Source organism: Scomber japonicus, chromosome 18 (assembly GCF_027409825.1).
Source record: "Scomber japonicus isolate fScoJap1 chromosome 18, fScoJap1.pri, whole genome shotgun sequence".
Classification (NCBI taxonomy): domain Eukaryota; kingdom Metazoa; phylum Chordata; class Actinopteri; order Scombriformes; family Scombridae; genus Scomber; species Scomber japonicus.
In genome coordinates, this window is record NC_070595.1 from 3,979,630 (window position 1) to 4,004,182 (window position 24,553).

The following is a 24,553-nucleotide window of genomic DNA, read 5'->3' on the forward strand; positions in this document are numbered from 1 at the left end:
GAGTTCTTTCAGCAGATACACATGACCAGCTCACATGCTCACACAGCTTCAGGATCATGTTAGTCCTGATAGATCTGTGAGACTCCAGACAGGCTAGTTTCCAACTTTCAGTCCACCTCTTTTACACATCATGATAATGTCTTCTTTCCACAATCTGAGAAAATAATGATGATGTCATCTCGCCTCGGGCTCAGTTTATACAGAAAATTTGTGTTTCTGCTGCATCACAAAAGAAAGTATTCAGTTGCATTATGGAATATTTAGTATGTTTTATGACAGCAGAATATCTGGTTATAGTCATTTTTAATCTTCTATGTTCTGACCCAATTAGCAATAGATTCTTTTTTGTATTTCTTAGTTTCAATCTGCATTTAAACCAAACATCTATTAGTTTTCAAGTCACCACAGAGTTTCCTTTTAATTAACTGGACTTTTAAGAAATGGTTGACATGCCCATTAACAGTTAAAGTGCACCTCCAACAAGATTTGTCTCTATAAAACTGAAAAAAAAAATTTTTTTTAACTGTGTCTTTTTTATGGCTAAGAGACCAGTCTGAAACATTTAACATGCTGTAGAAACAAGGTGGAGGTTTCTGGCACAAGTATTTATTTGTATCATTCTGTTCTGTTCTTCTCTCTCACTGATAAATCCAGTAGTAAATATGTAAAAACTGTTCATTTCAAAAGTTGAACTGATGATGTTTCCTACTTCACTGTAAAGTCCACTCTTCTATATGTACAGATAATTGAACAGAACATCTCTTTGGGATCTTGAGCGTACCTGCTAGATGTAATAGTGGAAGTCAGACATCAACAGAGGACTGCTATGAAATTATTGATGAAAGCTTTGTAATAAAAAGTATCACCGTCTCAATGAGATTTTAGGTCACTCAATTTGATGAAATTTGGAAGAAGTGGAAAGTGTGAAGTCTTAATGTTCTATAATCACACTGGAACATGTTGGAAAGATCTGACTAATGTGTGTAAACTGATGTTTTAGTCATATTAAGTGACCCAAAATAAAGAAATAATAATAGACAAAATGCAGCACTGAGTAAAATGAGATACATTTGAATGTACTGAACATTATTTTTAGAGTGGTCAAAATCTACACCAGCACAAAAATATCACAACATGGTCACATGACTGTCTGGACTTTCAGTAACATCATGTGATCTTAAATCAGAGTATAATCAGGTCTTCACTGTAGCATCACTGCACCAACGTTAAGACTGTCAGTGTATGTTCAGGCTCCTTCTCAACATCTACTGTCCAAAACCATCAAGGTGGCGAGGATGAGAGTGATAGCTACAGTTTCTTCCTTCAGACACAGGAAGGTGCCTCCTCATCCATCCATCCATCCATCCATGAGGAACACCAACCAGGAATCACATAATGGTTTTATCCAACATTTTGGCGATACAGTTCATGAAAAAGAAAAGAAAAAAAAAACACATTACACTGCCAACTATTCCACTTCATAAACATTGTCTCTGTTCATCTGTTCCTCTGTCCATCCGTCCATCTATCCATCCATCAGGGAGGTGGAGGTAGCACACTGTGCGGTATGGTGCTGTTTGATCCACAGTCGATGTACTCGTATGTGTCCAGAGAGAGCTGCTCATAGTGGGCCAGGTAGTAAACTGTCATGGACATCCTGCAGGACAACACACACACACACACACACACACACACACACACACACACACACACACACACACACACACACACACACACACACACACACACACACACACACACACACACACACACACACACACACACACACACACACACACATTTCCTCCTTCAGTAGGATGTAATGAGTGTGAGTCTTTCACACATTGTGACTTTTCATGGGATTCCTAACAGCAGACCTGCCACTTAATAAGGTGTGATAGTAAGACTTACAAAGACTGTGTGTGTGTGTGTGTGTGTGTGTATTCCACATCACACTGGTGTAAACTGCATACTAAATCAAAATGAAGGTAAAGTAAGATATCTATCAGTTTAACAGCTCATTAATGGACCTGCTGATATTGTTTTGAATGCCATACATCTGTCACTTCTTTAAGGGATCATACATTATTTATTAAATCTATTTCAAAATAATTGATTTCTTGCTTTTTTTTTTAAAAATAAAGTTGCATTTAATATTAACGTAAGGTATCTTTATTGATCCACCTAGGGAAAAAATATTATTATTATTATTAGCTGCATAATGGTGAAAGTGATAAAAAAAGTCTAAATTAAATTAAATTAAATTAAATTTAATTTAATTTAAAAATGTATTATAAAAAAAATACTATATACAATAAATAATCTTTGTGTAAAATAATCTGCAATTATATAAATCTATACATAAATTCCTGATACTATATACAACTGTGCAATGTTCTTGGGATTAAACAGCCTCTGTCTAATTAGTGGGAGTGGGAGCTATTGGGAGCTACTGGGAGCTACTATAATGTCATAAATCCTGGTCACAGGACTCAGATTTGAAATAAACACAGATAATCTTTCCTTCTTTAGATGATGATAGCAGTAAGAAGACAACACATCTTTGAGCAGAGACAGACAAACAGATATTCTCTCACAAACTTCCAGGAATGAAATCTCTCTCTCTCTCTCTCTCTCTCTCTCTCTCTCTCTCTCTCTCTCTCTCTCTCTCTCTCTCTCTCTCTCTCTCTCTCTCTCTCTCTCTCTCTCTCTCTCTCTCTCTCTCTCTCTCTCTCTCTCTCTCTCTCTCTCTCTCTCTCTCTCTCTCTCTCTCTCTCTCTCTCTCTCTCTCTCTCTCTCAGAAGCAGTGAAGTTTCTAGTTGGTGAAAGCTACAATGCTTTTTAAACTGTTGTTGAATCCTGAATGCAGCCACTCAGTTGATATTTGAGGGATAATCTAATAAAGACACACAGTCACTGAGTTTGTTTCCTGTTCAGTGTGAAGTATGTGAATGAAACAGTGAGCAGCAGCAGTCATGTGAGTACTAACTGGGTCAGAAGTCAACACACTGAGAACATTCACTAACTTTAAGATGTTCATCACCAGCACAGATGGAAACACTGATGGAACTTTGGAGTATTCATACTGATTTATTCAGATTTTTCCTAAAAGAGTTTGAAATGCACAAAATACATTATTTGAACATTTTGGAGGTGTGATTTATTCTGAAGTTTATAGATAGATATTTAACACCCTTTTGTTTATTCCTAATCCTCCATCCATATACTATGAGTCATGAGAGATAAATGTTGCTTTACAAGAAAATGATCTCCTTTATAAATCATGTGAGCTTAATGAAGCTTTGGTGAAATCTCTTGTTTGCCATATTACAGATGAATGTCCAGGGACTATTCTCCTATTCTTCTTCTCTCCATCACTTCAACTTTCCCACATTTTTCCACAAAAACTCTCCATTCACAATCTGTGATCTGTTAGTAGTTTTTGGTGTTGGGCGTCACCTCAACAGTGTTTAGACTGGACTTTATTCAGATATATTCTAATTCAGATATGAATTAGTGAGCGGACTTGTCTGATCTGTCTGTGCTCAATGTGATTATTAAACAGGATGTGATTTAGACAGTCAGTAGCTGTGTGGGATAACCTGGATTTTAGGCTTTCCGCCAATCTGATCAGCTATATCGGATCGGCCAATATTTTTTGTGAGATCGGCTGTAATGTGTTAATTCGACGATCCGATCAATGTCGTCATTGTCGTGTTTAAACTTTTTGCAGATGCTCCCGTTGCATAGATTGCACATGGCTTGTCTTTTATCTGTCTCATTTACTCCAAAGAAGTTCCATACCACCGACATGCTAGTTTTGAGCCCTGTCACGATGTGACAGACAGTTTTTTGAATCCAGAATCATTAGCTGTCTGACTTCTTCAGAGTAAACGTGGAGCGTGGACAAAGAAAAACGAACACTGAAACGGATACTAAAGCAAACGACTTTAGCCAGTACCCGTCCGTATAGCCATGACAGTTGGAAGGCAAGGACTGGCACAAGGAAACTCATGGAGTTTATCGTGCTGGCCGACCTGCCATTTAATATTGTGGAGAACTTTGTTTTGTGAAAGCACCTTAAAGTTGGAAAATGACATCACCTTATAGCTGCAGTAGAACATGATGATACTTACTGTAGGTGCAGGTACAGAATGTGGACGGGTAATGACTCCTTCTTACAGTAATCACTGCAGAGACAAGAGGAAAAGACACAGTATTTACACTACAGTGATGATGACTGATACAAGCTTTTTACTGAATGAGCTGATGTTGAACACACACTGTGTGTTTGAAAATGTTCTGTATTCTTTCTCTCAGTCATTATCTGCACATACTTCTTCAGACTCTACACAGTTCAGCTCCATGTGATGATGCTGCTTTACACTGTACACACACACACACACACACACACACACACACACACACACACACACACACACACACACACACACACACACACACACACACACACACACACACACACACACACACACACACACACACACACACAGAGAGAGGTCTGTGTGGTTGAGTTGATCATTTGAATGTATGACTGTGCTCTGCTTTGGTCTTGTAACTGTACTGTGTGGTGGAATGTGCTCCTACTTTGTTTCCTTGGTGCATGTCAGGATAAAGAAGATGTGAGTTTTTGGATGTGTGGATGTATGACCCCCTGCCTTGACCCTGAGGAATGCTCATGTTAACTACATTAAAGGGGTCTGGTGGTTATCAGGTTCTCTGTGTTAAGATAAGGTAAAGGTTTGGGGTCTTGGAAAGGGCAAGACATGTTAAAATGTTAGTTGATCATGTGTGGTTCAAGACTCCACTTTCTTATGTCCAGGGTTATGTGTGTGTGACCCATGTGTTACATGACTTTTGGGTAATAAATATGCATGTATGAAATTTGTTTGTTATTGCAACATTTTTAGTTCTGCAATAAAAAATGTTTTGTTATTGATTATCTGCTGATTTGATTTGATTTTGATTCATTAATTAATTGTTATGTCTATAAAATGGCTGGAAATAACATTACATCATATTATTAACATATAGTGTATAGTATTATTTTATGTTGATTGTTTGTCACTGTGCCTCTCTCTCCTCTCCTCTCAAATCCACTTGTAATTTTTCCCGCTTTTTTTTTAACAGTAGCTTCAAACGTGGAAAGAAGATAATTAGTGAATGAGAACAGTATTTGTATGAAAAAGAACCAGTGAGTTAAAGTACAACTATAATGAGAGAATGTTAGTGTGTGTGTAAAGTGAATATTAGTGTGTGTGTGTAAAGTGATACAGGCAGCTCACCTCAGCTCAGAATCTGTCACTTTGACGGGAATCACAAAGGAGTACTGCAGGGACAGAGACAAGCAGAGAGAAGTTACAGCTGCCTCTGCCAAGCAAACAAGTTTCAGTTCACATTCATTACTGTCCAGACTCACATATAATATTTGTTGGAATGTAATAAATCACCACAGTTTCAAAGTGGGTCCCCAAGATTACAGTCATAATTCAGAGTCTGACCAGATGTGAAATATAATAACAGTTACGTTGTCAAAAAAATGGCCAGAAAAACATTATGATGTCAAAGTGAAGTTGACCTTTGACCTTCAGCATCCTATTAGACATTTGTATCAACCTTTGTTAATTAGCCTATGAAATCAAGAGTTATGTCCACAAATGTGTTTTATGAGGTTACAGTGACCTGAGGTTACAGTCATCAAATTCTCAATTAGTTCATTCTTCAGTCCAACTGGACGTTTGTGCCAAATTTAAAGAAATTCCTGATATCCTGCCTCTGGCTTCAACATAAAGACACTCTGCTTGGAATAATAAAACTATACATTTATAGTTATCATTATAGTTGCTGTTCTCAGTGTGGACGGCCCTTAAGTTTAAAACAATGATTCTACATGAGTCAAGTGTTTTATTCTAAACATCTACAGTTTCAGTACTGTTCCATATAGTTCCTGATTTACTAAGATCCCTAATAAAGGTACTAAAATGTGTGTGCAGTGTAACATATTGCACATGTAGTTTGCATGGGTTTGGTGGGTGATCTACTAAGAATCACTGCACAAATGATAACAGGTGCAGACAACAGTATTTAAATGAAGGTTTTGTGTCTTAATGGAGAGTAATAGAGAAATGTGATCCCATGGAATTAGAGTGGAAGAGGTTTACTAATATATTGAGTTACAGCAAAAAAATATCACCAGAATGCTGTATGGGAGAGTATTTGTGACAAAGTCAATGCTGTTATTAAAACCTAAAATATTCCACTCCTATAATATTAGCAAGTGGAAAGTAGCAAGTGGAAGAAAACAATTGTGCTTTGTAGAATCTGATGATGTAATCATTTCAATTCCCAATAATGTAATAAAAAAAACCTCATAATGCAATAAAAAAAACCCTTATAACATTATGTGGATATTATTATATGATCAGGTTCAACATGCCTCTGTCTCCTCCTCTCCACAGTTACCGTAGCAACATTACCTTCAGGTTTGGTAAATAACAATGCTCCTCCCTGTATTTTACACACTGGGGTTAAAACATTGGATTTGGTCTTTTTAGAATTAGTTGACAATAGAACAAAGCTGGTGTCACAATGGCAGCTGTCTCAGTTGTTCTCAGGATGTACTGATATATATGCCAAATATCCGTATCAGCCTGTATTCTCTGTATTGACTGAGCCTATCTGTAAATAAGATACAATGCTCCATGTTCTGGTTATCTGCAGTCAGTCAGACTCAGACAGTAGTAGCAGCAGTAGTATGGAAGTACAAGTACAGAAAAACTCTTCTCATTCAGTAGGTCATTGTGAAAGGAAACTGAAAGGATTTCAAAGCAGTTGTGTTTTTAAAAAGAAAAAAGGGTGCTCATTCTAAGACAGTGTAATGATTTTCAATGTGGAATAAATAACATCAAAACATAACATCATCAAAACAAACAAACAAACAAAAATCGTTTATCAGCCAAATTCTTATTTTAAAAATCAGTATGGGTCCAGAATTTGACAATGGGTGCACCTCTAGCAGTAATAATGTAAGCCATACATGCAGCTGTGTTCCTGTGTGTGGGCGGGACGTCTCACCATTTTGATTGACAGAGGATTGACGTATGTGACGTTCTTGATGGAGACTGATCCCACCACTGTGTCAAAGTTAAGGGCCTGCACGCTCAGGTTGTAGGCCTGCATCCCTCCAAAGTTATTGTTGGTGATGTTCAACACATTCTACAAGAAATCACACTTATTATTAACCTTTGTGTCAAATGGACCCGTCTGTTCTGACTCTTCCTTCTTTCTTCCTTTACTTCCTTCTGTCTGTCCTTCCTTCCTCCCTCCTTCTCTCTTTCTTTCCTCTCTTCCTTCTTTCATTCTTCTCTATTTCCTCCCGTCATCCCCCTTTCTTCCTTCCTTCTGTCCTTCCTTTCTCCCTCTTTCTTTCTTTCTTTCCTCCCTCTCTATTTCCTTTACTTCCTTCTATCTGTCCTTCCTCCCTCCTTCTCTCTTTCTTTCCTCCTTTCCTTCTTTCCTTCTTCTCTATTTCCTCCCTTCCTTCCTCCATCCCCCCTTCTGTCCTTCCTTTCCTCTCTCTCTATTTCCTGCCTTCCTTCCTCCCCCTTTCTTCCTTCCTTCCTTCCTCCCTCCTTCTTTTCTTTCCTCCCTCTCTATTTCCTCCCTTCCTTCCTCCATCCCCCTTTCTTCCTAGCTTCTGTCCTTCCTTCGTCCCTCTTTCGTTCCCTCCTTCCTTCCATTCTCCCTCCCTCCCTCCTTCTCTCTTTCTTTCCTCCTCCCTACCTTCCTTCTTTCCTCTGTCCTTTTTTCCTTCCTCTTTTCCTTTCTCCCTCCCTCCTTCTCTTTCTTTCCTTCCTTCTTCCTCCCTTCCTCCTTTCCTCCCTCCCTTCCTTGACACAAGGACAACAGGAGGATTAAAAGTTACATTTCTTTAGTCATTCATCACACTCTATACCCCCCCCCCCCCCCCCAACCCACCCACCGTGATGTGTATTTGGATGCCTTCGTCTGTGAAGTAAACGAAGGATGACTGGACCGCCACAGGAGACAGAAGGATGGAGCGGGGGAACAGGAAGAACAACACCAGGGAGCTGACCAATAGGCACACGGCGATGGACACTGCGACGTACGACTTCCTGCGAGAGGAGAGAGGAAGAAACAATGAATGACATGATGTCATCAGCTCGTAACATGACTTCTATGTAATTGCTGTTATATTCTTACGTGTGTCTGGGTTTCAGCCTCTGGTCAGTGCAGGGAATCACAGCCACCAGCTTACTCTCCTCACCTGGAACACATAGTAAAACACATGATAAAGCAGTTAAATCCTCCTATATTTAACACTAAATCCAAAAAATAATCAATAAATGTATCAATAATGCAAATAATCATAGATGTCATTTCTCATTCCAACCACTGTGCCGTCATTGTGATGTGTTAAAGTCTGTGTAAAGTAAGAATAAATATGTGTTCTGAGTTTGACATACCACAGAAAAGTGTGTTGTTAACCACCCTGCCAAATTTAAATGATTAAAAAAATCAAATATATGAAATTAGGCTTCAAAGTTGTGTAAAAATCAGTCTCTTTCTCTGCTCCCAAACGCTGTTGGAGTGCCCGCCGAGTTCGCTCAAACCCTGCCCCCTACCAAGGGTCACCTGTCAATCAAAGTCACCACCTCTACCAGAAACATGGACGCTACATCTGAGAGCTTTCTGCTGCTAACTCAGCTGCTAGCTCGGTGGCCAACTCAGCTGCTAGCTCGGCGGCTAACTCAGCTAACTGGCTAACTGTAGACTGCAGTAGTAGTAGTATGTGCTGAATGTATTTATACCTCTACAGCAGCAGGGGCTGGGTGATTTTCAGACGCCCACTAAATCCTGAACACAGAAATCTTGAAACACAGTTTGTGAAGCCTAGCTCCACAATTCAAATCTAAATGGTTGAAATGCTTTTTACACCTTTTTTAGAAATACATTTCCTACCTATTTAATGTGTTTAGAAGAAAATGTCTGAATTCACTTTACACAGTCTTTAAGTGTGTGTGTGTCTGTGTGTGTGTTACCTCTAGGTATACGTCCAGTACCCTGGCAGGTGGGACAGTGCACCGTCTCTCCTGAGCTGTGTCTCCTGCCGGAGCTCCGCCTCTTGGTGTCATCCTTCTCTACGATAGGCCGACCGTCCGCCGCCTGGCCACTCCCACTGTCGATGCCAGCGACACACCTGCTGGGAGCAGAGCCCATAGCTGACAGAACAAACACAGGAGCCAATCAGATGCCTATTTACACTCCAACACTTACAGTATTAGACTTATATTACACTATAAAATCATTATGTTGTCTCATTAATCATAATTAGTTTTATGATTTTTTCTTATAAAATCTTGAAATATTACAGCTTTCTCCACAAATTTACAACTTAATAATAATAATAATAATAATAATAATAATAATAATAATAATAATATAACTTTTCTTCTTATAGACTTACAATGACTTTTTGTTTTATTTGGAATACAACAACCTTTCAATTAAGGCTAATTTTTTAGTAGAATTATGACTTTATTCTAATTATGTTATCTTTCCTGTCAAATAAAATAACTGTTTCATTATTTTTGTAAATTATGACTTATAGCATCATGCCTGTTTCTTATCAAATCTTTATCTTGAAATATTACAACAGTTGTAAAATTACAACTTTTCTTTTTTATTCTCAGTATTTTAGACACACACACACACACACACACACACACACACACACACACACACACACACACACACACAAACACTAAACCATATGACTCACTGACACCATACACTGTATCACTATGTTGTACTGTGTGGTGTGTGAGACTAAAGGATGTAAAACTGCAGCTCTACAATAATGATTTCTATTCTACACACAGTACAATATAAAAACTCTCAAAAAAATGAATCAATTCAGGAAGTGTGTGTGACTGTGGTGAATGTTGCAGGTGCACACAGGCTTCACAAAACAAACACACTGATAGGCTGCGAATGAGGAAAGTACACAGATCAACATAGACAGTTTCAGTTTCCCAGCTTGTATGATGAGTGTTTGTATCACTGTGTAATGCTGTCACATGTTGATAAGGGATGCAATACATGTTGAACTAATGACGTCATGACGATTGATGATTGAACTCTTCCACATAAGAAGAAATCAGTAAGCACGTGTTGTTGATGTAAAAGCACTTCTAATACTGTGTGGAGGATTTTTTGTCATTCAGAGTTGTACTTTTTTTAAATTTTTATTTGGTGTTACATTAAAGGAAAGTTGCTTCATTTAGTTAAGCCACAAGCTCTCCTGCAGTATACAGAGTCCCCAAACTGCCACCAGAATAATAATAGCTCTTACAGTACTTCAATATAATTGGTGTAAAAACTGACATTTAAAAATGCTTACATTTTAGGGATCAATGCAGTATACGTACAGTAAACTAAAACATAAGATTAATTTATATTGTCATATATATTATAGCTTTTACATTTGACCTTTTGTTACTCAATGTACGTATGTGTCCTCCAACCATCATTATAACTTATTATATAAATTACACAAATAAATGTCTTTTTATCACTTTTGTTACTTAGTTTTACTCCAGCTTTTATTAAACTTTATCTCTTTTATTTCATTTTATTTTTTTCCTATTCTATTTCAACCAACTTTTTTTTTAAACATTTAATACTCTTTATCTCTTCCTCTCTTTTATTTATTTATTTTCTTATTTATCTTACTTTATTTACTTTTTTAAAACATTTTTATCATCTTTATTTTCTCTTGCCTGCATTGGTCTCAATGTTGTCTTTGTTTTTATTCCATTGTCATTTTTCTTCCTTTTCTTTATGTCTTATCATGTCACTTATTCTGTCTTCAGCTTGTCAATCAGCTGTAAGGCACTTTGAACTAGATGAACCTGTATGAAAGCTGCTGTATAAATAAAGTTTGATAGATTGACTGATTGATAAAGTTAAGTTCACACAGAGAGCAGCAACAGGAGCTCTGGAGACCCAAACAAAGCTACAAGACAGTGAATATTCGTCATGATATGGATGATAATGTACTTTGTGATGCTTTTAATATATTCATCATATTGCAGGAGCTTTATGAAAATCTTGGAGAAAATGCAACCAAGTGTAACTGTGCACCTGTTTCAGCTCATTGAAGCCTCCAAAAAATCTATTAGTACTGCTTTAGATAAAAATAATCAACAATATTTAAAAGAAGATGTTTACAGTATGTCTTCAAAATCCTGATACTTGAATGTAAAAAGACTTTCACAAAGAGCTGGCTGAAATGTGACATCACAAGATCAGGACAGAGGCTGTGGAGGAAATGTACTGTATAGAAAAACACACTCATTATCTAAGGATGAATGCTGGGACTAATGGACAATGCTGGGGAGAATGAACTGCATAAATAAGAAAAGAATGCACTAGTAAATTATTGTAAATATGTTGAATGTGTCCATGTATTTTGTTATTAAGGTTTGTATTGTTGTGAATTTTGTTCAGTGTTAAGAAATTACGCTTAAGTGTGAATAAATATAGAAAAGTGAGACGCAAAATGAAAGACAGTAGAGCTGCAATAATAAGTCTAATAATTAATCAATTCATTGTAAACCATTAAATTAATCAGCAACTACTTTAATAATTGATGAAGAAAAAAAAGTCTAAATCGTCTGATTCCAGCTTCTGAAACTGAAGTTAACTGGACAAGAGAAGATATTTATGGACCTTATCTTGGACAATTTTCACCAATTTCTGATATTTTTTAATTCAAACAATTAATTAATTAATTAATCAATTGACAATGAAAACGATTGTTAGTTGCAGCCCTAAAAGACAGATATATAAATAAATATAATGACAAAAAGTAAAAACTATATAAGCCTAAAAGTCCAGATGAAACTATTTTGACGGTATTTAACTTCCACAGAGTGACATATTTCTGAGTGAAAGAGGACACACACACATTGAACATCATGTAGGAGGAAGTTGTTAAAAAGCGGTTGTTTCTAAATTAATCTTGATAGGTGGAGTGGTCGATGGGCGGGGTCATGACAGTATTGGTTGAAATTGATTGGTTCAAGAACTACAACTGGATTGCAAATAAGAATTCTATTTTCTATTGTTACAATAAGTAAACAATGTAAACGGATATGGGATCTAAAAGAAGGAATTCATCACATCTTGACTTTTAATTTTGAGTTAGCTTCTGTGTATGATACTGAACCTCTTCAACTGCGTCAGATGACTAAATTTAACTCGCATAAAAAGAGGAGATATGTTGATAGGAGTCACTGAGCTGGGATCAGTGGAATGTTTTCTGGCCTTCAGATAAGCAGCATGTCTACATGATGAGTGCTGGATTCCTCTCTGTCTGTTACTGGAGACTGATGATGGCTGAAAAACATGGCTGTACTGATTTTAAAGGGGGATTTACACCTTAATCCAATGAATTATTAACAATGCCTAGTTCCATACTTCAATAAAGCTAATGCCAGTTTGTGTTACGCTGCATAGACACAACATAAACACACCCACACACACACAAACACACACAAGGTGGAGTAAGAACTACGCACTTAATGTGTTGTCAGTGAGTATGTCAGGGTCTATTTATCAAGATAGATATCACATATCTGATGTCAAAGTCAAAGATATTAAACTTTAACCCAGAAAGCAACATTTACTTTTTTGTAGTGGAACAACCTGCTTCACAACTACACTGTGTAGTAAGTGATAGAAGAGAAAAACTAGAAAGAAAGAAGAAATGTCTCTCTGTAAACGGGGTTATATATATATTTGTTGTTAACGTTAAAGCTCATTTAAACGAAACATATCGTAACACGCTTTTAAAACGACGTCGTACTTTTATTTCCTGTGTTCCCGCCTCTTGCAAATGTCTCGGATATTAGAGAGTGACAGTTGACTGCTGACAGCTTACCTGTTCGAGGAGCGTTCCGATTAAGTCGTTAGCATTGTCTTCATTTTTTTAGTCCTGCCGGGAGTCAACACAGTTCTGTTCGGTGCCGTGAGGGTGAGACGCGTTTCTGAGTGCGACAGCGTCACACTACTCTGAACGCAACACTCAACCACTTCTTGTCACGCATTTCAAAGTAAAGCTCTAATGGACGTCATAGCTGGCTCCATCACAAAGTTGATTCCATTAAATACACATCAGAACTGTATTGATGAAAAAAGTATCATGTTTTGTTTATCAAGATGTCAATATTTGTAGCATGTTTAATGTGAAAATCAGTTAGTGTCAGGCAGAGGACTCTGTGATGTATTCCTACACTTTCTCTATAGCACAGAGTCATGAAACGGTCCTCTGCTGAGGTCACCACAAGGGTGGTGACATTTTTTCTTCACATCTCATGTGCAGACCCAAACCAAGAATGATTGGATCTACTATCAGTGTAGTGTGTGTATCCAAAACCTGTAAAAACTATATCTTATTCTGCATCGCTACAAAGCTCTATTGTTGTCCAAAAATGATTAAAAACTCAATTCAGCAGTTATGAACCATGGCTTGTACAACCAAAGCCTCTTGAACTGACTGTATTAAGTCATAAGTGTATGTCATATTTAGAGTACTCAAACTATCATATGTATCATTGTGGCTGCTGAGCTATTAAACTTATGGGAATAGGGAACAGTCTACAAACCTTTGAACGAAGGTAAAAGAGATTATTCTAATAAGCAGAAAGTAATGTTGACAGAGGACTAATATTCTGTCGCACAGCTTTTCTTAGGTTTCTTAAGACCTCGGTGTTCAAGACAGGTGTTATTATCCACACACAAGACCACCTGTTATCACATGACCACACCCTTATGTATGTGATTACACCTGAACAAGTTCCAATCTATGAAGAAGCTCCAAAAAAGCTATTTGGTCAGTAGATTATTCCTACACTTTCTCTATAGCACAGCGTCATGAAACGGTCCTCTGCTGATGTGTGAATAGAGTCACACATCATGTCTTCTATCTGATGGGATTATTTTCCTTCAGCTGTGAGAAGTGAGGATCTATCTATGGTTAAAACATGCTGCGGTTATTTCATCCTACCATGAAGGCTACGGAGAGAGATCTGTCTGTGTGCATCCTGAAGTCACATCACAAGCTGTGTGCTCATTAATATGCGCGTTAGTGTTGGTGGACTGTGGTGGCTCCTCACATCAGATCAATGAATGAATTACCATAAGAGGGTCTGACTCATTCATCCTTCTGTATGCTGGATGAATGAGTCTGACCCTCCGCACACAGCCCCATTATGCATTTAAACCCTCTCAGTGTAAACATATTGATCACAGTATGATCCACTGTGCTCAGTCAGCAGGATCTCATCATGTCTCAACTCAAACATGAAATACAACTTCATCAAATCGTGTAAATGAGCAACATTTAATATCTGTTTCCTCATTCTAATATCAGTTTCACCTTATAACGTGATATATGTCATATTATAACGTGATACATTTCATGTTATAACGACACAAGTTTCACGTTATGACGGGATAGTGGAATCTCACATGTTAACGTGAAACTTATCACATTATTATATTATAACTTATCACGTTATAATGTGAAACTGATGCTTTTTTCTTTTTCTGGCGTGGCAGCAATACAAATATACAAATATTTCCCTTTTGAACTTTTTAGTTTAAAAGAAGATAAGTCGTTTTCAGCCGGCTTCTTATTGACTTCCTTCTTTGAATCTTGAACCTTCTTGAGTAAAATAAAACTCTTTGAACCTATCCTTGTGATCACACGCTTTCATTCTGCTCTTATTTTGAAGACAAAACCACCTTACTTCCGGTATTACATTGTCTATTTGTGGAAGCTTACCGCAGCAGTTATTCAGCATTTTCTTAGTTTATTTATTTATTTAGTGTTGAGTGAACTTCAGCCTCAGACAGGCGGTGAGATAAGGCAGCAGTTCTAAGCAATGCTATTAATGGTGTAGCAGCACAATAAACGAGACCCTGCCTGTGTATATCCATACTCAGTGAGCCTCTTCATCTGTATTACATTGAAAAAAAACATTATTGAACATGTTGAATGTTGAAAACACAGCTGCCAGCATGAACAGGAGGAATAATTACAGCAAGAAAACGTTTCAATGTTCATTTGGCTTCCTGATTATTGTTTTAAGACAGACTTGATAAATAATGAACCTGTCTTTAATGGGGTTATGGTGAATCCCTAACCCTATGCTTTCATTGATGTGGGCCTCCTTAAATATGAAACTACATTTTGGGGCTATGAAGAGGAAATACATAGGGATTGCAAAAGAAACTAATTGGCTGTTGTTGTTCTCATTCTAAAGACTGTTAAGACAATTTACAAAAAGGCTTTTCAGTTATCTAGCTCATCTTTACTTTTAACCCTTTACTCACTGTGATCACTGCTCTCTATGAATGAATACATGTAAACGTGGGTGACATTATTTTATAACAGTTACAGTTATAGATGTAACTGTGGTGTGATGTTAGATGTTGCTATGGTGGTACAGGGAACAAAAGGGGAAATCAGATGCTCAATATAACTACAGACTACTTATCCAGACTCCTGTACTACATTAACTCCTCACATCAAACTTAAATCCAGCTACAGGGACCCAAACCTACCCAAACAGCCCAATACCAAAAGTACTCTAAATCATATAGATCAGGGGTGTCAACCATGCGGTCCGTAGGCCAGAACCTGAGCGCCGCGGGGTCCAATCCGGCCCACTTTCCTTCCTGTCTTTTTTTCCTTCTTTCCATCTTTCCTTCCTGTCTTTTTTCCTTCCTTCCTTCCTTCTGTACTCCCTTCCTTTCTTTCTTTCTTTCTTTTTTCCCTTCCTTCCTGTCTTCTTTTCCTTCCCTTCTTCCCTCAATCTTTTTAATGGTCCGGCCCACATGAGATCAAATTTGGCTGTATGTGGCCCAAGAAAGAAAATGTGTTTGACCCCCCTGATATAGATGCTATCCACATACTGTAAGCAAACCACATTTCTTGAGTCATGCACAGTACAGATGTCAGTGATGCTGTGTTCATCCTTTTGTAATATACACCAGAACTCCGTCATGTAGTGTAATGACTTTATTTGGAGACAGACTGAATTGTACATCATAACCATGTCATAAAGTGCAACACAGAAAAAAAGCTCAAACCATCCAGCTTTTCTCTTCTAGCTTAAAACACTTCACTTTTCATATATCTCAATATGAAAATATTTCACCTGACCGTCCATCGTGGAACACGTATAAATTTAGTTAAAGCAAAAAAAAAAAAGACAATACAGTACAGTCTGAGAATGTCAGAGATTCACCTTCATCAAGTGCACATTTATCCAGGATTCATTTGACCAGGTAGGCGTTGGGATTAGACATGGGCAGCAGGGCTTCACTGAATACCTACAGGAGATCATCAACAGTTGTATTTTAATAGGACTGTGGCAAGATTTAGACGAGTCAATGTGATGCTAAATGGGTTAGAAACCCTGGCAAACATGATGTGAAGTTCAGGTAAACTGTGGTTCCCCTTATATACTGTATTCATAGTGACAGTGATACTGAAACACAACATGGAGGGGACACCTTGATTATAAAAAAAAAACCATAAACACTGTATGTTTCATTGACACATTTCCCATTTCCTTTATAAATACCATTGATTTTTACTCATCATTTTGCTGGCAGCACTACATTAACAGCTCCTCATCATATTACACAGTAGGTAAACTTGGCTATCCAATGTCAACAGCGATGTCTTTGTATAAAACTGTACCGTTGTATTGTTGGTGACAGCTACACACTGTTGTGTATACTTTCAGTCAGAACTTTGGTTTTTGTAGAATGAACACTGCTGTGCGGAAAAAGTCCCATTAAAATCTCCAACAAATATCAAGTTATGTTGGTTTTTAATTGTTTTGGGGTTTTTTTTGGCTGAGCTGCAAAGCTGGAAATCACTCAATTGTCAAAGCTAACATCCGAGGCCTGTACTACGAAGCTGGATTAACCTATCCAGGATATCTCTCCGTTACCTGGGTTGATTTATCCAGACATTCGCAGTCTAGGATAAGCGGTACTACGAAACTGGTTATCAACTCGGTAAATCAACCCAGGGTTTTCCAATCTGGATCACTGCGCGTTCACATAAAGGGGAGGTGTTTGCAGCGTCTGACCAATCACAAACATGCAGAAACCCTGCAGAGCAGACTACTTTACCATGGAGGAGCAGACAATTATTCTTCATAAATATGAAGAATTCAAACACATCATCCAGGCCAAAAGCAACACTGTTGATGCAGCAGCAAAAACCAGGAAGGAATGCTGGCAGAAAATTGCCGACTCTGTTAATGAGTAAATTCATGAGATCATACAATATTAATTTATCAGACAATATAAACGGACAGCACTCTGATCACACAATGCCACTTTATCACGGCACAGATGTTTGGGGCAGAGCACTTCCTCAGTGCCCTTCCTTTCATAGACACATTAAGTTAGTTTAATATTCAACATCCAAAATACAAACCTATTAACCTTCAACCATTTGAGTGAATGATTTCAAACCAACTGTATAAAAGACTAATATCCCTCATGTGCCACAAGGCTTATATTACAAATATATCTTTTCGTCAATTTTTTACAATTACAATAAATAAATACTGTTATTATGCTCCCTGACCCTTTGATCTCAGGATGTCAAACCTACAGAATAATATCCCCCACGTGCCTCAATGATTATTTTTTAAATATATATTTTGGCCAACTAAAAAATTGCATCTATCACTAAAAACTCTTTCTCTCCTAAGCGCTCCTCTCACGATCCGCACCAAAGTTGACAGGATCTTTTAAGAATGGGCAGGTCATTTTCTAAGAGAGCTGATTGGTCAGGAGGTGGTGCCTTTGTACTCATTGATCTCTTATCCAGAACATAACCTGCTCCGGAGCAGGTTAGCCGTTCAGCATAAGTTACCATGGTGATTTACCTCGGTAAGAAGTGAACCAGCTTCGTAGTACGGAAAACCCAGGGTTAACCCTGAAGTTACCTCGATAAGAGAAAATCCAGCTTCGTAGTACAGGCCTCTGATGTCTAACCTCCTGAAGGAAAGGTTGAGACATTGAGGAGATTTATATCAATCTGATGTCTGTATGGTAGTTATGAAGCTACAGCCAGCTTAGGTTAGCTTATTTTAGCTTAAGAGTGGTTTGGCTGAGGCTGTAGCTTCATGGAGATGGTTGCCTAGTATCCTCACAATGAAGACAAGACTCAACAAATAGTCCAGCGTATAACCCACATTATGGTGTTTTTACATTTTCCAACAAAAAAACAAGGGTGGTGACATTTTTTCTTCTGTCAACAAATCTCATGTGCAGACCCAAACCAAGAATGATTGGATCTACTATCTGTGTAGTGTGTGTATCCAAAACCTGATATATATCTTATTCTGCGTCGCTACACAGCTCTATTGTTGTCCAAAAATGATTAAAAGCTCAGTTCAGCAGTTATGAACCATGCCTTGTACAACCAAAGCCTCTTGAACTGACTGTATTAAGTCATAAGTGTATACCATATTTAGAGTACTCAAACTATCATTATGTGTTATGTGCTAGTATTGTGGCTGCTGAGCTATTAAACTTATGGGAATAGGGAACAGTCTACAAACCTTTGAACGAAGGTAAAAGAGATTATTCTAATAAACAGAAAGTGATGTTGACAAGAGGACTAATATTCTGTCTCACAGCTTTTCTTAGGTTTCTCAAGACCTCGGTGTTCAAGACAGGTGTTATTATCCACACACAAGACCACCTGTTATCACATGACCACACCCTTATGTATGTGATTACACCTGAACAAGTTCCAATCTATGAAGAAGCTCCAAAAAAAGCTATTTGGTCAGTAGAAAAAATGCCAACCCTAACCCTAACCCCAATTTACCCTAGTGCAGGGTTGATGTCTTTTGTTTGCTGATGACAGTGATTTTATTTGACTTTGCAGCTTTGCCAAAAATAAAAACAAATAAATAAAAACAAAACAGAATTACAGTAGTGTTTCTGTGCTGATGTTATTTTTGACCATTGTTAATAAATGTATTCTTCTGCACATGGTTTATCTTAATCCTACAACAAGTGCGATTTTCTTAAAATTATTTCTAAAACTCCAACCCCGTATAGCCCTCTCATGTGCAAAATAAAAAACAATCTTCAATTAATCTTTTCTTACAAAAGGAAAACACAAACGCAACATACAGCAGAGCAAATTCAACCACCACACAATAAGTCTAAAAAATACATGAACATCCACAGCTCTATTATTTTACATTTCCAAACAGCCTTCAAGCATTCGAAGATAAAACACCTTAAATAATCTTAAATCTTAACCATAACTAATGAAGTCAACTGATAGTCATTGCTTCCAACTAGGAGGTTCTGTATATTCATACGCTTGTGAAGGGGGAAAAAAATACACATTTCACATTGTTACACATTGTTAGATTCCAGTTTAAGTGTGGAATGATCTTCCTGTTACTATACAAACTCTTCATGTGCTCAAAGGAAAGTCTGTGCATCCTTTAGGACTGTACCAGCCCCTACATCTGACCACCTTTGAAGAAGCACAAACAGATAACACGAATGCAAGATGATAGAAATATGAGCTTTGCTTGAAGAGATGCAAGTCACGAGGACACATCTGAATTCTGCGTGTTGGCTAAAGCAACCATTCGACATTAAGGGGGAAGACACGTTTATTTGCCTCCTGCCAAGAGTTGGGTGCAAAGATTGACACTCTCCAAGCCAGTGGGAGTGATACTAATCTTTTCATGGAACGCTCAGCAAGAAAGCAACAAGGGTGTTTCCGAAAATGTCAAATGATTGCATCAACGTCATTGAACGTAGACCATCTAACTCAATGTAAAGCAGCCTTGGTCTCTTAGGTTGATTTATAAAGATCTTTGTCATATGTAAAAAGAAAAGAAACGTTGGAATGGAAAGCTTTCACTTGGAACCTCAGGCCTCAAAGTGTTTGTCAGATAATCTAACAGTGTCTGTCTTTTGAACTAGTTCATTTAAAGCTTTCCGAGACCTTGAATCTAAACAGGAGGTTCGGAGAACACTAAGGATCCCTGTTGCGAGATCCAGCTAACGTGTTCAACAAACTGGTTTAAGAAAGATGCTTGAACCTATAGACACAAACGTGGTACAGGAAATGCTATTTCCAAGTCCAAAGCGACAGGGGAATGTGGTTCTGCTTTCAGTAGTCATCTACTTGTCTTCAGCAGGTTATTCGTACAGTACAGTGAAAGATGTGTGGAATCCTTAGAAATACGTTCCAGTGATATGGATACAAACAGAAAAACAAATCAAACTTGCAGCCAAAGTCAAAGATACTTAAACCTAAAGGGGCACAGACAATCACTTTGTACCAAGATCGAAGGCCCACCATATACCTGCTTTTACCAACATCAATGTGTAGGCAAGAGCATGTGACACTCATATACTCGCTTTACTTACTTTGTTTGAGTAAGAGTGGATGATAATGGGATACAATGGAGAAAACAACTGTATTTGTACATCAATAGGTATCTATCACCAGGATAAACTTACTTTGCTGCTGTCTGTTGTGACTGGGAGCTGCAACAATTAGTCGATTCATCGATTACTATTACATTAATCACCAGATATTCTCATAGTTGTTTTGAGTCATAATCTTAAGAAAAGAACATTCAAATTATCTGATTCCAGCTTCTTAAATGTGTATCTTTCCTGCTTTCTTCAGTCTACCATGACAGTAAACTGAATATCTTTGGTTTGTGGACTGTTGGTCGGGACAAAACACATTGGAGGATATAACCTTGGACATTTTTCATCATTTCCTGATAATTTATAGACCAAATCACCTAGTCAAATAATCCAGATAATAATCAACAGATTAATTGATGAGGAAAATAATAATTGCAGCAGGCCAAATCATGCCTGGTAGACATGGACAACACTCCTACATTGTAATAACTTAACATGGAAACATTTGAGATAGTTATTGAGCAACAAGCTTTATAAATTTCCCTTGAAAGCATTTCATCATTGTTGCTTTCATTTGTTCGGACCTTCAATCACATCCTGTTTATGGACTGAATTGGATGTACACTTTTGAGGATTTGCACAAATTTAGGAAAAACGCCAGATATGAGGGGAAGCCATCATGCTCACACAAAGATATTGTTAAAAGCAAGTATACCAGAGCTCTGAGCTGTTTGCTGTGTGGCAAAAATATACACTGTGACTGACTCGCATGTGTAACACATGCTCTGCCTAAAATGGTTAGATACAAAAGTGACTTGTGATGTGGATCTCCTCACAACTGTTCTCAGTGTGGATGTGAACATTTCCTATTTGATCACCGTCCCAGGTAAAAGGTTAAAGCAGGAAGGTGCTGTGTGTAGCATTTCAACACTAACAAATGACTACTATTACCATTTGTAGGCTGCAGCAAGGCTCATGGGATATGTGGTCTTTTAGCGAATGCTACACATAGCTCCTTTGAGAGTCACATTCTTCATCTCTCTTAACTTCCTTTGCAAAGTAGTTGACCTGCCACTATCAAGGCCTATGCTGAATGTAATATTACAGACAGTGGGTATTTAATGGTCTAGTACAGTATCCCAAAGAGTTTGCTGGAATGTCTCCTTATATGGTCATAGAGTAGATTGATCTCCATCCAATTGGACCAATCAGAGCAGAGATGGGCAGAAGGAGGAAGGTTAAAAAGGTAGATGAGCAGAAATCAAATGCTCTCTTCCAGTCTCGCCTCTTCCTCTTCTGTCTTCATCGATCAATTTTTTCTTTCACCTCCTTCTCTCTCCTTTTTTTGTTCTTCTTCCTCCATGTCCTCTCTCTCTGGTCAGTAGCGTGTGGAGTACCAATCATTGTCGGTCATCTGAACGAGCTCGTTGACCACATCCAGCAGGTTGTAGTTATGTTTCTTCAGCAGCCGCTGGTTGAGCGGACGGTCCCCGAAACCCATCTCTACCAGCACGGCCATCATGGTGTCCTGGGTCGACGCGTCCACTGGTGGCTGCACAACAACAACACCTGATCAGTCCATCCTACCCGTGTCCCAGCAATACATCAACTGACAATGTTGATAACTAACCCTTTGCTAAGCCCCTCCCAGAAAAGCAACTGTCCAATCACAACTTAGAAAACTGATTCCTCTACATGTTGAAGTTTTTTTTTTACCTTCTCCTAAACCAAAAATACAAAAGCAAAAGTGTAATAAAAGGATAAAAGTTCAGTTCGTACACTCCCGTATACTATACGAAGAACTAATTTAGATGAAGAATCAATGTAATTTAGTGATTCTGCTTTTAACCCCTGCTTATAAACTCTACTTTTTATTCCAAGTAATTACCAAATTACAATTAATTCCAGAGAATGTTCAAGAATTTCTTTGGAAATAAAGGCTCTGTAAAATAAAACATTACTGAATATTTTAGTGAAATGATCTACTGTACACGAACCACCTGAAAAATTAGCTTTGGATGGAAACCTGATGACGGACACGCTTTACGGGCGCAATGGAATGAAGCTATTGTGAATAGGACTGGGCGATATGGATAAAATCAAATATCACAATATTTTAGACCAAATACCTCGATATCGATATTACAACAATATGAGATGACTTTTAATGCTTTCACAAAATATTTACACTATGAAATCTTTGATAAATAATCATCAGCAATGTGGATATAATGAAAAAGTGGGTAAACAGTTCTGGTAAGTTCAGAAAATTACATATTTTACTGTAATGCAGCATTTAAAACCAGGAAAAGACAACTCTGATGACATATCGCGTTATTAAGATGTCCACAATCTAAGACGATATCTTGTCTCATATCACGATATCGATATAATTTCAGTATATTGCCCAGCCCTAATTGTGAATACTATAATTTACAGCTGTGCTTTTCCTGCTTTCACAAGACAGAATGCCGGCTGTGAAAAGGGTTGATGTGTCTGATACCTTAATGTACACCTTACCCAGGAATCTGATCAAATACTGTACTATTCTTGATACCTTCCCAGTTACAGCCACAGTCTCGACTCCAGCAACAGCCTACATGACAACTTTCAAGTTTACACGTGTGATATGAGGTAGGACTGCTGACCTGTGTGGGTCCTTGTCCAGTAAACAGGGCTTTGTAGGCAGAAGCAGCTACTGACAGAGCTCCCTTCACCAGACCGCTGGTGATGCCTGGATGCCTAAAGAGAGACAATAAGGAGCTTACATCCAAAATGGGACATTTACAGTTTGAAAGCCTTGACAACATTTCCTATCTCAGCATTTCCATGGAAACAATAAGGATGTATTACATTTTTTTAAAGTTGAATGACACAGACAAACTTTGTTCCTCAGGTTTAAAGTGTTTCACTTGTGACAGGTAATAGGACTTCAGGAGATTTTTCACGCAGTAGTTAGTTTTCTCTTATATTGTGTTGAGGCCTGGTCACAATAGTATTTTAAACTTTGAAAATCAAGTTATTATAATGAAATTTTCTCTCACTGGGAGGAAGTAATTCTGTACAATTAGTTTTACATCCTGATGACCTTAGAGTTGTTGACAATAGTAAGCCATCTTGACAGTGGAGACAGTGGAAAGTCCAACATAGATGAAGCTGTAATAGCCTGTTAGTGTGTGACACCATCCACATTTATATAAGCTATTCTACAAGAAGTCTGTATCCCTTTAGTGACTGAACTAACATTTATGTCTACACACTAAAGCACACATGCTATAGTAAAGGACGAGTTTGCAGTTTTTCAAGTCCATCTTAAAACAACAGCCAAAAACATTCATGAACATTGAAACTGTTTTTTCTTGCTGTAATCATTCCTCCTTCATCTTCTTTTTGTTACTATATTTCCACCACAGCTCAACAGGTGATGCTAAAAAGACTGTAAATGTGTCAGATACTACTTGATAAGACTAACTCACACTGCTGAAGACTCATAGAAGCTGATCAGCTACTTTTAAATGAGTGTGTGGACACACTGTGGATTTAGTCCTCCATCACTTCCATTGAGATATTTTAATAGTCTTTATGAACAGGAGGAATGATTACAGAGAGGAAAACCTCTTTGACTGTTCATATGGACACCTAACTGATGTCTGAAGACACACTTGAAAAATTGTGAACTTATCCCTTAAGTGTGAGTGTGTGTGAGACCTGGGGTCTTCAGGGTTTTCTTCCTCTGTGTCTTCAGTAGCTTCAGCAGCATCTGTCCGGGTTTCTTCAGGACCAGAGGCTGTGAGACAATAATACACTGAATAGCATCATGCTGCAAGTGTGGCTGCAGCCTTGTTCTTTCCTAAAAGGTGGTGATACAGTAATGTGCTTACCATCCTCAGTTTGGTACAGTTCAGAGTCTTCAGCTTCTCCTCCTGCAGCAGCAGCAGCAGCATCAACGTCTGTTTCTCCGCTGCTCTCTGGACTGTACAACGTGAAGAGAAAG

General features: G+C 37.9%; 2 protein-coding genes across 6 annotated transcripts in view; both read right to left on the bottom strand.

Moving 5' to 3' along the window:
- Window positions 1–1,051: 1,051 nt before the first annotated feature.
- On the bottom strand, window positions 1,052–13,120 carry LOC128379628 (transmembrane protein 106B-like). Its single transcript, XM_053339320.1, has 8 exons — window positions 12,989–13,120; window positions 9,084–9,263; window positions 8,245–8,308; window positions 8,003–8,156; window positions 7,096–7,236; window positions 5,307–5,350; window positions 4,137–4,190; window positions 1,052–1,657 (listed from the first exon to the last, which is right to left on the bottom strand). The coding sequence occupies exons 2-8, from the start codon at window positions 9,259–9,261 to the stop codon at window positions 1,537–1,539; spliced, it is 756 nt and encodes a 251-aa protein (XP_053195295.1). The 5' UTR covers window positions 9,262–9,263; window positions 12,989–13,120; the 3' UTR covers window positions 1,052–1,536.
- An 8,395-nt stretch (window positions 13,121–21,515) lies between these two features.
- The window catches only part of nbr1b (NBR1 autophagy cargo receptor b), a 34,476-nt gene continuing 31,438 nt past the window's right edge, over window positions 21,516–24,553 (bottom strand). For all 5 annotated transcript variants that reach the window (XM_053339316.1, XM_053339314.1, XM_053339317.1 and 2 more), the window contains exons 20-23: window positions 24,441–24,532; window positions 24,268–24,346; window positions 23,208–23,301; window positions 21,516–22,111 (exon numbers count right to left, since the gene is read on the bottom strand). In XM_053339316.1, the coding sequence (XP_053195291.1) occupies window positions 21,938–22,111; window positions 23,208–23,301; window positions 24,268–24,346; window positions 24,441–24,532 (439 nt within the window). In that variant the 3' untranslated portion in view covers window positions 21,516–21,937. The remainder of the gene's footprint in view (window positions 22,112–23,207; window positions 23,302–24,267; window positions 24,347–24,440; window positions 24,533–24,553) is intronic.

Coding starts and splice junctions, on each gene's coding strand:
- LOC128379628 (XM_053339320.1), bottom strand. CDS start 9,261: ATGGGCTCTGCTCCCAGCAGGTGTGTCGCTGGCATCGACAGTGGGAGT. Junction 4,191..5,306: donor GTGACAGATTCTGAGCTGAG/GTGAGCTGCCTG, acceptor TTGTCTCTGCAG/TGATTACTGTAAGAAGGAGT. Junction 1,658..4,136: donor ATTCTGTACCTGCACCTACA/GTAAGTATCATC, acceptor GTTGTCCTGCAG/GATGTCCATGACAGTTTACT.